The following is a 16,159-nucleotide window of genomic DNA, read 5'->3' as shown; positions in this document are numbered from 1 at the left end:
CTCTTCGTTTTTACATTTTGAAAAGGTCAACTTATCTGACTACCTCAACAAAGAAAACGTCACTTACCCTATAAGCTTCTGTTTGTCGCATGTAGTGCTCTATATATTTACATGCTGTGCATATTCCTGCCATCTAGTGTTGGGCTCTGAAGTGTGCACATATTTTTTCTTTGAAGAAGTCTTGTTGAGTTACGAAATATCATGGTGGTAACTCACATGGGCATCATTTCTATTATTAGATTGTTTTTTGCCAGACAAAGGGGTGATGATGTAGATGGAGAATAACGACACAGAAAAGAAGACCATGCTTAGGAATCAAGGATGAAAGTTAAGAACATCTGAAACAGCTAAAGGCATCCAGGGAGGAGGGTGGGTGCATGTGAATCTATATCACTACATGCTGTGAACAGATGCTTACAGAATAAGTAAAATGTTCAGTGTATGGCATGTGTACCTGTAGATAAACATGCTGTGCATAGACGGTAAATTGCAAAAAACACAGTTGATGGACAGAATGCAGAACAATGTCTTACATTCACCCCAGTACAAAGATCTGGGCTTAAATCCATCGTTCTTTTGCACTCCACACCACCCTAGGTCAGACAATGGCTATATGCAAATCAGCCTTGACCCTGTGCCTCATGGGACCAGTCCAGCCCGAACTACCAAGCCATGTCTTTCCTAGACCGGAATCAAGCATCCAAGGACCAGTTTCTGGCTATCAGCCTTCTTCAGCCTGGATAGCTTGACTCCAGTGATGTGGAGAGCCTGGGACTCACGTCTAAGCACACCCAGCCCACTCGGGGTGAAAATTGCAAAAACACAGTTGATGGACAGAATGCAGAACAATGTCTTACATTCAGCCCAGTACAAAGACCTAGGCCTAAATCCATCATTTTCTTGCACTCCACACCACCCTAGGTCAGACAATGGCTATATGCAAATCAGCCTTGACCCTGTGCCTCATGGGAACAGTCCAGCCTGAACTACCAAGCCATGTCTTTCCTAGACCGGAATCAAGCATCCAAGGACCGGTTTCTGGCTATCAGACGGTAAAGCAGTCCTCGCAGTAGCAGCAGCTAGCCTGAGGAAGTTGCAGAAAATTGAAAAAGTGTGCACAGGACAGCCTGCCCAAAATTGGTGAGCTAGAACTTCCACACAATAATGTTTCGTAAATATGTGGGATGTAGAAGAGGTAGCTGGTTTGTAAATGTAAAGTATAGGAATATTACCCTAGAAAGCTGTAGAAGCGCCTATTGAGGGAGGATGAGTGGGGTCTGGGAGGCAAAAGGCATTTAGCTTTAGCATTACAGGTCTTTATGCATCAAACTAGCTGTCTTGCTATACCTGCTTTGGATAGAGCACACCCTTTGTAAAGTCTGGAAAAGGAGGCAAAATGTTGCTGTGTCTTACGGCAGGGCTTTGTGCTGTCAATGTCAATGAAATCTATGCTGCGAAGAACTCATTCTGCTACTGATTCTGGATATGGGAAGAACATTTGGAGTTCTATGGGTTAATTGAGGTGAAAACTAGAAACCACTTTGGGGTTTGTCCGGAGCACAACCCTATCGTGGTACAGTTGAGAGAAGGGTTCTTCTAGAGTAAGAGCCTGTAACTCACTAACATGTGGCAATCCTCGATTTTGAAGTAGTGAAAGCAGCAAAAGCTGTTTTTAGACCAGATGACCACGTAATGGCTAGAAAGTTCATGTGCCTTTTGGAGATTATGGCCTCTGGCATTGCCATAGTCCCACACACCAGGTTAAACATGCATCAGAGTGCCTAGCCGCCCAATTGTTTCAAGTGGAGGGTCCGTGGGAGGATCTAGTGTTGATCTGGGGCCATACTCATTGCTTTCTGCCATGGTGGAATGCAAACAACCAGTTGAAAGGATGGCCTTCATGGAACCAGTTTTGCAAGTGACCATCACCAGAGATACCTAATCAAGAAGTCATCCACCGTAAGCTGCTTATGCACCTTGACTTTATAGTAAGCAACGGCTCTTTGAAGTAACTCATGATATGCAGTTGTATCATCTGGAGGGCAAAGTTCAGCTGGATACAGCTCTGGATATGTGTAACCTGGAGAATCCACTGTGTAATCATCCCATGGATAATCAAGCAGTTGCATGTCATAAGGTGCATCATAGGGGTCAGAGGGAGACTTAGGGCTATCACCCACAATATCTGAAGTAGGGGGACCCTGAGGGGACTCTGGTTGTGGGCCCACTGGTAGCAGCGGGGAGACTGTTTGGTGGTTTGGTGAAGAGGGCTGGGGAGGTGGAGGTGAACTGCCAGATGGAGGTGGTGGTAATGTGCCCTTATCATGGCTCCAAAGATCTTAAGGCACTGTGTAAAAAGGTGGATTGATGGCCTTCTCAAAAGTCAATTTCCTCTTTGTAGGGAGGGAGTATTTGGTGTGAGAAACAGGTTTAGCCACTATTCACCCTGTTCCAGGGTGAAAATTAATTTGCTGCTGCCTGGCATCGAGTTCCTCTTGTAGCTGGAGGATAGGTTGCTTTTGATCCTCGGAGGCAACAGTGATCGGGATGTCGACTTCCTCTGAGCCAAGTGAGTCTTATGGATTACAGGCGGTGAGCTGGATTTTGGCTCCCAATGCTTCAGCACTGAGATTGGCTTCTAGGGCAGTTGTAAGGCTGATACTGAAGAGCCTTCCTTAGAAGGCATGTCTTGGAGCCGAGCATCAAAGCTGAGCGGTGTGCTCCCATCGGCTCGGACTCAGTATTAAGGTGCCGACCTAGACTATTTGGCAGTGGTTGAATGATGATCTCATGGCAGGTGTGTGCGCTAGAAGCGTGATACTCTTGTGATTGAGGTTTGATTCCAAGTGGTGATGGGAGATGGAAGGCAGGGAAACTTTCCTCACTTAGGGTGTCTTGGTAGAAGTATGCTCGGTGAGTGGAGTCTGGCCGACATCAGAGTCCGAGTCCTTTTTCAGCTGCGAAAGTTGGATCTCTGCCGCAGAAGCCTTGGTCTCCTGCTCTCTGAACAGGTACGATGTGTCTTGCAAACATTGGTGCGCCATGGATGCCCAATACAAGGTAATGATCCCAATGCTATTGAAGAGGCTTTTTATTTACTGAGGCAAGGCATGATGAGCAAGAGCCCTCCTGATGGGCTCGGAACAGACAAAGGTTGCAAACCTGATGTAGGTCTGCACTGGGGTGCATTGCTCAACACTTGGGCAGTATCGGAATGGAGTGCTTCCCATTACAGGCATATTCTCTGTTGTCAAGGAATAGAAGGAGACCTAAAGGTGCCAGGCCCTGTATTAGGCAACAAAGTAGTCGACCACAGAAGCAAAGGCGAGACAACTCGAATGCTACGAACCAACGAATATGTACTGTTTCTTCTAACCAACAAGGTAAATGGAAACAAACAGGCCTGGTGAGACAATGCAGCATTGAACCGGAGCTCGAAGAAACACATCTGAACCAGATGGTAGAACAAAAAGAATCTAACAATGAAGTTAATGTTCTTGAGCAATCGGTGAAGTCACAGTACATTGTGATTCAAAAAGACTTCTTTGTAGAAAAACAACATCCGAGCACAACGCTAAATGGCAAGAGTATACACAGCATGTGTCTCTACAGGAACACTTGCCACGAGCACTTGGTTTCTGGATCCTTAGCCACTCAGTGTGAGTTGAAGTGCTACCTCTAACAACACAGATTTAAATTCAAGCATTTAGAGGGTGGTTATTCTTAATCAAATGGGTAAAGAGTCTGAAGGTATATACCTGTTGTGTTAAACTAGCTTCCTTCGCTCACCACCACTACAGATTAGGAAACTCAACAAAATGATTTGATGTGTGCCTCTGTGGACAGACTACTGGTCATCTAGAGGGACTGGCAGAGACCATTAAAAGCTTCTCTTTTACTCTTGTAAAAAAGGCCCATTTTTCCTAGGCCTTGCAAGCAGAAAAGGAAAGGCAATAATATAGCGGCCATGTGCCACTCCAATGCTAGCTGTGGAAAGAATGTGCTAATACCATTCATTTATTCAAAATAAACCAAAGTGCAGAGGTAGTTGAAGTCACATCACTTAGGAGTTTGTATGTTGCTTAAAAACTGTATTTCTTCCTCGATTACATTGTACAAGTAGTTTCTTCCTCTGACAACAATAATTTGGCAGATATATCATTGTTGAGAAGGCAAAGCCTTGAGTACTCATCTCCTTTCAATTTAGTAAAACATTTCGACTGTCTAAAGACTCTCCAAACCTTCCATTACCCTTGCATCTTTTTTGAGAGTAGAATTTTCCATCTCCCCATCTGTCCAGGGAGAAGTTTCCTTTTAACGTGTCCCATACTATTGCCTTTTTTCTCCTGAGTTTACATGCTTTTTTTTTTTTTTTTTTGTCCTCATCTTGCGATTACTGTATGCTTGTGGAGTATCAGGTGTCTGCCTCTTTGTTCTTTTCCGACACTGCCCCTTGTTCTCTCTTGGCTGGGGAATTTTGACCTCTAAATGGTATGAGGAGTTTCCTTTACTCGTTGCATATCAAAGCTTCTGGCTTGGATCGGGGGGAGCTAGCCAACTTGGCTACTCAGCAAGTACCATACTTGTCCACCAGAAGATGTATCGCTTTAATCATTGGACTTAAGTTTGGATCTTATTTGGGGTTAACAAAAGTTTCAAAACTATCCCAAAACTTAAATCTTTTGCTCACATTTCTTAGCTTATCAAGTTTGTTGATTCTTATTGCCGAGTTCAGCCATTCTGTATGAGTAGGGCTAGAGGCTCCTATCCATTTAATACAGATTTCTCTCCTTGCGAGAACTATTAACACAAAGAGGAGATTTTCCTGCTCCCTAGTAAGCCCCCCTTCATTACTTGGGTCTAATATCCCAAAAAGAATAAGTGTAATACTCACAGTTAGTTGTTTGGACAGGATAGTACTCAGGGTCTTACCGACTTGATCCCAAAACTCTTTCAGTTGGGGGCAGTTTTTAAACATGTGGATATCGTCTGATTTTTCCTCGCCACATTTTGGACATTTCTTTATTCCAGCGTTTTTAAATTTGGAGAGTTTTTTTGGCGGCCAGTAAGCCCTATGAATTGTATACAAATGATTCCTCTTCAGAGCGGCAGATTTCAAATTAGACCAGCATTTATCTACTGATTTTTCCCAAATTAAGTCCAAATCTGTGGTTACAATGTCTTTCCCCCATATTTGAGTTTCCATGTTAATATTAGTATCATTGGCCTTTATCAAAGCCCAGTACCACTTTGCTACTTCCTTTGGTAGTCGCGCTGTATTAATCATGTCATCTTCCAGTTTTTCATTACCATTTATACTGGGCAGAGTTCTAGACCAGCTTTGCATTTGGTAATATTTAAATTTAGATACATGCTTTTTACATCCATTCTCTTGAGATATTACATAATGGTCTGCCATCTCCCTTGCAATCCCATCACCTTTCCAATTCTCTAAGAAGTTCTATGTCACCAACTTGCCTAAAATATCCTGCTTTTTTATTCCATGAGATCTCCCATATTTTCCTCCGTTCCTCTCAAACTGTCACCTGCAATCACCCAGAAGTCTTTGGTCAAAGATATGCTATCCTCAGAGGGATCGCCTCTTAATCTGTATATTAGAAGATATACAATCTCTTGTTTTGCCCTGATGTGCCCTTCTTTTCTGAAGGCTTCCCGTTTTTGCCTTTGATTCCTACTCTTAAGACCCTGCAATGCAAGATGAGCTGCTGAGCCTCTGGACTCAACAACCTTCCTAGCTCACCATCATAAGTTGAACACTACTGATTTTGAGAAGTAAAAGGAACCATTTTGTATGAATTTACTTTTTTTGTCCCTTCTACAAATTAAGTGCATTCATTATATTTCAAAGTCGATCTCCAAATTGCCACTTTTTCAGAAAGGTATAGCAGGAGTTAATTCACAGGTACTTACAATGCAGATGCAGACCCTACAGTCATCAACAGTGGGTGGAAAAACGGCCCCTTCGGTTCTTTCAGTGCCTTCAAACAAACAGCCTGGAAGAGAGGCAAGGGATGAACAAGAGAAATCTCCCATTGATGCTAAAAGTGGGACCATCTGAATAGTTAGAAGACTCACTGACTCAGGATTTATATATATATATATATTCAATGAAAAAACCATAGGTTATAGGCCATATATAGTTAGGAATTAGCATTTACAAAACCTTATTTTACTCGCATAAAACCATTGAAATTCCATATATAGTTAGCTAACTATAAGCGCTAACTATATATCGCGCACCCGCAATCCACTGCTGATGATGTCACATATTACATCATTCATGACATGGTCAGTGACATCACTGATGACATCACTGATGACATCTCAAATGACATCACTGATGACATCACTGATCACAACATCCAGTGATTGTATGTGTCTGTAAAGTTTAAATATGTTTCACATATTGAAGAATGAGTGGATGTATAAGTGTCTGGATGAAGAATTTAGTAGGTGCATGACTGACTGTATGAGTGAGTGATTAAATGTGTCTCACTGAGTACATGGGTTAGTGACTAAACTGTCTTAATTCGTGCATCAGTATGTTTGTTGTTGTGTAAGCTGCTGCATGTGTTGATCAGTAGCTATAAGAGTGGCCATATGGGTTATTGATTGGTTGCCCAAGTATTTGAATGGGAGGCTGAGTGTGTGTGTGGGTGGCTGGGAGGTGCGTGACTCTGTGCATAGATGTGTAAGCAGTTGATTCACTAGGAGTATGAGTTCAAGAGTGCATGTGGAAACAGCTATATGGGCGGTTGACTGTGCATGGGTGTGTTGGTGAGTGAATGGATTTCTCATTGCTACATGTGCAAGTAAGTACGTATGTAAAACACAATACATGTGAGAGTTGAGATATATAAATAACTGAACATAAGAGCCAGTGAATGTGTGAGTGGCTGTATCGATCACTGTGAGCTTGTATCAGGGATTATATAAGAGAGTAAATATGTGTTATTATATGTTTGAATAAGTAAGATGTGTATAACTGTATAGTTGAGGAAATGGAGGTGTGATTGATTCTTTGCATGACTGACTAGGTGTGTGAGTAACTCCATGGATGAGTGACAGTCTGTGAGTGTCTGTTTATACTGAGTGTATGTAAGGTTATATTAGAGTCTGAAGAGGTTCATTGTATTATCACATGAGTGATGTGATCAGTGATGACAAATGAGATGTCATCAGTGATGTCATTTGAGTTGTCATCAGTGATGTCATCAGTGATGTCATTTGAGATGTCATCATTGATATCATTTGAGTTGTCATCAGTGATGTCATTTGAGATGTCATCAGTGATGTCATCAGTGATGTCACTGACCATGTCATGAATGATGTAATATGTGACATCATCAGCAGTGGATTGCGGGTGCGCGATATATAGTTAGCGCTTATAGTTAGCTAACTATATATGGAATTTCAATGGTTTTATGCGAGTAAAATAAGGTTTTGTAAATGCTAATTCCTAACTATATATGGCCTATAACCTATGGTTTTTTCATTGAATTTTCAAGGTTTTGTAAATGCAAATTCCTAACTATATATCCACTATAACCTATGGTTTTTTCTGTGAATTTCATTGGTTTTTTAATAGCAAATATGAAAAGCTTTAAAATGTCAAGTACGTGATAGATAAAAACATTTTCGTATTTATGCACGCTGATGTGCTTTGAACGCTGCCCCCCCCCCCCTCCCCTCTTTTGCCTTAGTAGTACTCTCTCTTTGCAGATACTGAAGGGTAGTTAACGCAGGCCTTTACCCCCGTTGTAATCCGTCGTGCCTCCTTGTCTCTCCATTTGATTGATTGTTGTCCAAGCATTTACTGTTTTAGAATTGGTTCTCTTTGGGTCATTCTCTATTTACAAACAAGCACAAAGTCGCAATACTCTGTTTAGTCTTTGCAGATAGTGAAAAATCGTGTAAAAAAATAAAAGTAATCGAACAAAATCAGTAGGCCACTAATTGGATCTCTTTTTGACCTCGCTAAAATAGAAATATTAGGAACAACCCTTCTTGAGAAATACGAAAATAGTGAGATGAACTGAGCTCCACACCATGAGGGCTGCAAGACAGCTCGGCTCCATCACCCATCCCGCACAAAATAACGACAAACCCTATGCAAATATTAAAAATATAGACAACACACCAGCAAAGAAACAGGGTAAAACATTTTATTAAAAAACTATTTACATAACGTTGGTCTATAAGATGATGTCAGTAGTGGACCGATGTGTGAATAGATCGAAAACAGCACAAGGCTCCAAGATCCGGATAGCAAGCTCCTGGATGTTGGGTGCCATAGTTTAGAGTTCTGAATTTCAGCCTTTTTCAATGCCTGTGCTTTGTTGAATCAAAATGGCGGCTTGACACAAAGCTGACTCAAACGTTGTTACTGATGCTATGCAGACCAAAACTGGTTTTCAGTTTGTACATTTTTCTAGATTTTTCAATCCAAGTTTGGTTGACTTTGTAGAACGATGGCTTCAGATTTTCAACATACGGTGTGGTGGCGCTGACTGGGAGGGGGCGCTTCGCTCCTGCCCCCTCCCCAAGTAAGATTTTCATACGTGAAAGTACGTTAATGGTTTTGGTCCCTGAGATGCTTCGATGTCACTACCATTCTCAAATAGCATAAGTTCTGGATGTTGGGTGCCATAGTTAAGAGTTCTGAGCAGTGCTTGTAACACTGTCTGAAGCTTATTTCCACCTACTGCAGCTTCACTATTCTCAAAGTAAGTGAGTGTCGTTTGTGGACCTGACTGCATTAGAAAACAATGTGATATGTTACCTTCCTAAACAGCTTGACGGAGGCCCCTGAGGGGCGGTGTGATGGCCATGGACTCGGAGAAGACGCTTGGCTCCGACACCCTCCCCAAGTCTTATAGCACTGGTGTAGCCTGAGATCGCCCCCGACATAGGCGGCCGGCTCCCGGGGTCCGGCGGAACTTTTTGCCTTTTGATGACTCTTCAATTCTGGACCTTGTCCCACAATCCGTTTGACCTGAAGACAAGCTGTAGTGGGGCGCCCCTTTATCGTTTTAGTTGCTATTCCGCCCGCTTTTGCTACACTGTGCCTCTTCCGCCATTCAGCTGTTTTCCGCCCGCTCTTGCGACTACAGCGTCTCGCTCACCATGTAGTTGAGATGCGCCCGCTCTTGCGGTGCAGCGATAGGCGGCTGCCACAGGACTCTCAAAATGGCGGCCGGCTCTTCGGTTTTGGGCCTGGTCCACTAAAATGGCCCTGGGACACCTTGGAACTCGGACGCTTGTCTGCTAGGGCTTGGGTCCCATTCTCGAAAAGCGTCCCCTCAGCCGTGAAGATTCTACAAAAGTCTTGGGGGCCTCCGACTCCCGCAGGCTTCTGGTGGGGAGCGGCTGCCATGATTGCTCGTGGAATGGCCACGACGGAGCTACGAGATGGTAGTGGTCTCATGCTGACGCCAGCTTTAGTCTGAAACATCCAGAAACACTGTAGACTACCAATTCGATCAGTTCCGGTAGCGCCCCAACATGACCCGGAAGAGAAGAACTTGCCCTCCCCTCTTTGACTGATGGTTCTTGTTGCCTGTCCCCTCTGTTGTCATTTAACAGAACTTTTTGGACTGCTGAAAGGGGTTGTGTTCTGAACGCTGGTTGGTGGAGACATTTAGACTATATTCTTGACCTACGTTGTCGCGTAATGCGTTTTATGACACGCCGCGTTAGCGCACCCGGAAGTGATCCGAGGCGCGGCGCGCAGCGCGTAACGTAAGCATAACAGGTCATGTGACTTGTTAATAAAACTTTTCATTGGTTCATTTTACTTTTGTTAATTTAATGATGAAAAGCTTGGTCATATGACCTAAAAATTACGCTTTTTATTATTTTCGAACAATATATTTTTTTCAAACATATGTTATAATATTCCAGGCTAATGTACTTTCCCGGAAAATTTACAACTGTCTTGCAAGTAAAATATATTCCTTTTTCGAGAAAGAGGGCGTTTCTTCCTTCCATGACGGAGCCGTTGAGTAAAAGAGATTCGGCCTGCTGTCTTAGTCGCCGATACGCCTGATTATCAGATTCTTATCGATCACTTTATGTTGCAGACATGAAAAACACAACTGCCCTTCACCATTTATCTTTACTGCGTTCCTACATATTATACCTTTTATCCGTCATGTAATTGGACTGCTTTATTTCACTTGCCTTTTACTGATTCGAAAACAGTCACTAAAAGTAAAAACTTTACAAATGAAAATACTACTACCGTGTTTTGTTTTAAAAACCTTTATTGTGAAAATGTCAGTATACAAATACGGGCCTATAACCACGTGGGCCGGCCACGGAGCAAACTGAAATCGTATATGATGAGGAGACATTTACACTGTAGAAGAACGTAACGAGCGGGCCATTAGGTGACAAGAACAAAGGTGTCTAACAGTTGCGGAATCGGTGGACGTACATTTTGTAATTAAAATACGACAGGGCCACTTACAATAACATTTTCTAGATATACATTTGCGGGCAAAGAGTTACGAGTCCCATTTATACCGGCGCCATTTTGGGCGAGGCCGGGCAGGTCCAAGATATAGTCAAAATGTCTCCACCAACCATCGTCCAGACCAGAACCCCTTTCGGCCCTTTATGCTACAAGATGGTGTCTTCCATTCAGAAAATATTGGTGGCAGCATTTTGAAAGGAAACAGAAACAGCCGTTCTCCTAGTGAGTTTCACATTGTTACATTTAGGAAGAATGTTGAAGAGTAGTATGTGGAAAATCTGAAGCCATTTTTCTACAAACTCTCAATCAGACTTGGATGGAAAAAAAAAACCTGAAGAATGTACAAACTGAAAACCAATTTTTGTCTGTATAGCACCAACAGTAACGCTTGAGTCAGCTTTGTGTCAAGCCGCCATTTTCATTCAATCAATAGCGTCCCCCTGCACACATTCAGGGACCTGGTCGTGTCTTCAGATGAAACGCATTGTAGGAAAAGAAGCAGAAAGGAAAAGGAAAAAAGTTCCGCCGGACCTAGTGAAGCTGCAGCAGGTGCAAATAAGCTTCAGACAGTCTTACAAGCACTGCTCAGAACTCTCAACTGAGGCACTCAACATCCAGGACTTGCCATTCGGATCTTGGCGCCTTGTATTTTTGTTTTGTTTTTGATGGAGGGGAAACAACAAAAAACAGACATTGAAAAAGGCTCAACAGTGCAGGGCGCCTTGTGCTGGTTCCGACCTATTCACACATCGGTCCACTACTGACATCACCTCATAAACCAACGGGGCACCCCACGCCGACTTTCGGCGCAGCATTGTAGGATGGCCACACCAGTGCGGCAATTTGCTGGACACCACCTCGGTGCCATCCAGATCTCGGCGCGTTCATTCAATCAATAGCGTCCCCCTGCACACATTCAGGGACCTGGTCGTGTCTTCAGATGAAACGCATTGTAGGAAAAGAAGCAGAAAGGAAAAGGCAAAAAGTTCCGCCGGACCTAGTGAAGCTGCAACAGGTGCAAATAAGCTTCAGACAGTCCTACAAGCACTGCTCAGAAATCTCAACTGAGGCACTCAACATCCAGGACTTGCCATTCGGATCTTGGCGCCTTGTGCTGGTTCCGACCTATTCACACATCAGTCCACTACTGACATCACCTCATAAGCCAACGGGGCACCCCACGCCGACTTTCGGCGCAGCATTGTAGGATGGCCACACCAGTGCAGCCACTTGCTGGACACCACCTCGGTGCCATCCGGATCTCAGCGCGTTCGAGTCACTGTGCCGGAAGAGTGACCGGAACTCAGCTGAACACGCCGTCTTTCGGCGCAGCATTGTAGGATGGCCACACCAGTACGGCAATTTGCTGGACACCACCTCGGCGCCATCCGGATCTCGGCGCGTTCGAGTCACTGTACCGCAAGAGTGACCGCAACTCAGCTGGACACGCCGTCTTTCGGCGCAGCATTGTAGGATGGCCACACCAGTGCGGCAATTTGCTGGACACCACCTCGGTGCCATCCGGATCTCGGCGCGTTCGAGTCACTGTACCGCAACAGTGACCGCAACTCAGCTGGACACGCCGTCTTTCGGCGCAGCATTGTAGGATGGCCACACCAGTGCGGCAATTTGCTGGACACCACCTCGGTGCCATCCAGATCTCGGCGCGTTGTGCTGCCTTCGGCCTATTCGCACATCGGTCCGCTACTGACGCCGCCTCACGTGCCAACGGATTTTCTACGCTTTTTGTAGCCCTATGTCGCATAACAGGTCATGTGACTTGTTTATAAAACTTTTCATTGGTTCATTTTACTTTTGGTTTCCTAAAGATGGAAGGCTTGGTCATATGACCTAAAAATAACACTTTTCATTGGTTTAGAACATTTTTTTTTCCCAAACGATGAAAGCCCCACCTTGTTTCTGGATCATTCAGACTGAAGCTGGCGTCAGCATGAGAGCACCACCATCTCGTGGCTCCGTCGTGGTCATTCCGCGAGCAATCATGGCAGCCGCTCCCCACCGGAAGCCTGCGGGAGTCGGGGGCCCCCAAGACTTTTATACAATCTTCACGGCTGAGGGGACGCTTTTCGAGAATGGAACCCAAGCCCTAGCAGGCAAGCGTCCGAGTTCCAAAGTGTCCCAGGACCATTTCAGTGGACCAGGCCTAAAACCGAGGAGCTGTCCGCCATTTTAAGAGCCATGTGGCAGCCGCCTATCGCTGCACTGCAAGAGTGGGAGCAACTCAACAACATGGTGAGCGAGACGCTGTGGCCGCAAGAGCGAGCGCAACTCAGCTAGATGGCCGCCACCTGGGGAGGCCCGTTCACGCCGGCTCCCCCACGCCCCCCCCCCGGGCCGCCGCACGCCAATTTTCGGAGCAGCATTGTAGGATACCAAAACCAGTGCGGCAGTTTACTGGACATCACCTGGGTGCCTGTCGTACATGTTGTGTCAGCCATGTGACACTGGACACAGACCGCTACTGACGAGGCCTCCCCCCGCACCACCCGGGACGCCCCACGCTGTTTTTCTGTGCTGCATTGTAGGATCCCTAAACCAGTGCGGCACCCAGGCGACATCACCTGGGTGCCGTCCAGAACTCTGCACGTTGTGCTGCCTTGGGACTATTCGCACAACAGACCGCTACTGACGAGGCCTCCCCCCGCCCCACCCGGGACGCCCCACGCCAATTTTCGGAGCAGCATTGTAGGATCCCTAAACCAGTGCGGCACCCAGGCGACATCACCTGGGTGCCGTCCAGAACTCTGCACGTTGTGCTGCCTTGGGACTATTCGCACAAAAGACAGCTTCTAACCATTGTTGCTTTTTGTGTTGAGAAATGTTTAAATGTTTTTAGTTTTTGTTCCGTTTGTTAAAGTTAGTAGTTAATAAAGTTTTATAACCTTACTTTGTTGGAGTGTTATCTATTTTTTTAAAAACGGGTGAATGGGGCCTTGAATCGGGTTATTGTCATGTGTGGGCTTTGGAAGTGTGCTGCTGCAGGATCGGACATTTCAAACTCAAATGCACGTTCTTTTTCTTACCTTTCCGAAGCATGGAGCGCAATAGCAGGCAGAGAAAGGGTGATGCACGTGTTGAACACTACCTGACCTGGCAAGTTGCTGGCAGTGCCCCCCCGCCCGCTCCTGAAAGAGGGCACACACACACCGCCGCCCCGAGTACTTCACAAATCTTTAAAAGACCATGCGCTTGTTCATGAGGCTTAAATGGTTTATCACCTCTTCTAGAACCCCTGCATCGACCCTCTGACGTTTCCTGGAAAAATTACCATGTAACACAATACCAAGCCCTGTCAGCTGAAACCCCCAAGGAATCGTGGGGCATATTATCAAGGGGGTTTATCTCCGCTTTTTTGGCTTTAAAAACCATGAAAGCGGAGATAAAATTATTTCCCTATTATCAAGCTGTCGCTAACACCAGTTAGTGACAGCTAAAAGGAGATAGCGACCATCTTGGGCCCCGCTTTGCATGTCAGTGATACTTATCACTAATGACATGCAAAGTGGCGTGCCAAGATGTTAGCGACTGGAAACAGTCCCTAACATCGCTACCTTCTATTACCAACTTTTGGAGATATTCGCGCTAAGCGCGAATATCTCCAAAATCTAACACCTGCCCTGAGCAGTTCTTAGCCATGTTATCCAATGGGAGGTGGATAACATGGCTAAGAGCATTAGGTCGATAATACATGAATATCGCTGACTTTTCTGCGATAATAGCAAGGTTTATCTGCGATAAAAATCGCCGATGTGCGGCGATAATTTTTGTCTCTAAACAAGTTAGAGACAAAAATTATCGCTAGTTGTTCGTAATATGCCCCCGGGTTTTTGCTTGCAGAAATCGGGAGGCGGGAGACTAGCACTGAAATCAGTACTCACACGCCTGAATCAGGAGGATTGGCATGTCTGAATTCTCTACAGCTGGGGCCATAAACTACATCCGCAGGGTTAGGTGATAGCCTGGAACCAGCCTGGCATCTAAAATGGCTGCCGTGCACGACAAAATTGTGGCATTCGAAAAAAGGCAAGATGGCGCAGCCGCTGGAAGAGATGTATCAACATATATCAGCCTCCTCAGCCACCCTCAGGAAACATAGGGGATTAGGATATGTCTCCCGCACCCCCTTATACCTAGTACTTTAATTAACGAAGCACAAAATGGCGAATTCCCGTTTCGCTACCAGTTTGCGGCCCAGTTCGCGGCCCGTGAAGCGCTTCTACCGTGAAAAATCATTTTTTTTTTTTTTTCCCCACGGGACCCTTTAATAACCCCAACAACATTCCTAGGGGGTCAAGAGGGGGATACCTTGCCCCCTTTCATTAAATTCCCCCTTAGTTTTTCACCTTTTCTTCTCTCTCGATCCTACCGAGAGACAAGATGGCGGCCGCTCCGGACTGTCACGCAGCAAAAAAAAAAAAAAAAGCTCACGCACAGCCGCTGGAAGAGATGTATCAACATATATCAGCCTCCTCAGCCACCCTCAGGAAACATAGGGGATTAGGATACGTCTCCCGCACCCACTTATAACTAGTAATTTAATTTACGAAGCACAAAATGGCGAATTCCCGTTTCGCTACCAGTTCGCGGCCGCGCTTCTACCGTGAAAAATCATTTTTTTTTTTTTTTCCCCACGGGACCCTTTAATAACCCCAACAACATTCCTAGGGGGTCAAGAGGGGGATACCTTGCCCCCTTTCATTAAATTCCCCCTTCGTTTTCCACCTCTTCTTCTCTCTCGATCCTACCGAGAGACAAGATGGCGTCCGCTCCGGACTGTTTAGAATGTTGACAGACACCGGTGAGCCAATCAGCTTTCTGCGCGCAAAGTTCCGATAAGCGAAAAGTAAGCGGACCGGATCGCTGCCCAGAGCGCTGTTACAGATATATATCTTGGTTTGAACGTTAATTTCTCAAAAACTACTGGAGCACATATATTGAGACCTAGCAAAGGCACATCGGGCTAACAGTCCCTACAATTTTGCCAAGTTTCGTGCAAATCCATTCAGCCGTTCGAGCTAAAAGTGAGTCCAACCGCCCTATGGAAAACTCAATGCAAAAAACGCGTTTTGGGACCCCCCTTTTTTCTCAGCCCCCCCTTGACGAAACCCCACCAAATTTTCAGGGGCTGCTCAGAAACAAAATGTGCCATTTTCCTGAAAATTTCAGCCGATTCCGTCCACAAACGCCAAAGTTATTAGACATAGAATTTTCAAAAGTCCCATAGGGAAAAAATTCTAACTATATATACCTACTGGCGATAGCCAGTAGGTAATATATATATATATATATATATATATACATATATATACATTATTTCCTGGGTGACTCGGTTGTGCATTCATCATTGAAAATAAAGAGAATACTTGGAAAGTGCCCGTGAGTGTGAATCCTTTCTTCTTTGGGAGAGTAGAAGAATATATACATATATATATATATATATATATATATATATATATATATATATATATATATATATATATATATATATATATATATATATATATATATATATATATATATATATATATATATTCTCCACAATTCCCTCACGAAGGAAACAAATGGGTCGCACTCCACGGGTTATATTTTGCAGTTTTTTTTATTTTCTCATCATATTCCACAGGCAGATATTACGATCTA

At 44.6% G+C, this 16,159-nt stretch overlaps 1 protein-coding gene across 1 annotated transcript in view; it reads right to left on the bottom strand.

The window, feature by feature from the left end:
• LOC147662925 (uncharacterized) overlaps nt 1–16,159 on the bottom strand; it is a 468,727-nt gene that overhangs the window by 91,114 nt on the left and 361,454 nt on the right. The window contains exon 15 of the mRNA XM_086950793.1: nt 5,932–6,014. Within this exon, the coding sequence (XP_086806919.1) occupies nt 5,932–6,014 (83 nt within the window). The remainder of the gene's footprint in view (nt 1–5,931; nt 6,015–16,159) is intronic.

The sequence above is a fragment of the Lissotriton vulgaris genome, unplaced genomic scaffold, assembly GCF_964263255.1.
Source record: "Lissotriton vulgaris unplaced genomic scaffold, aLisVul1.2 SCAFFOLD_919, whole genome shotgun sequence".
NCBI lineage: Eukaryota > Metazoa > Chordata > Amphibia > Caudata > Salamandridae > Lissotriton > Lissotriton vulgaris.
Note: the sequence above shows the minus strand (reverse complement) of the source record. Positions and strands in the feature narration are given on the sequence as shown.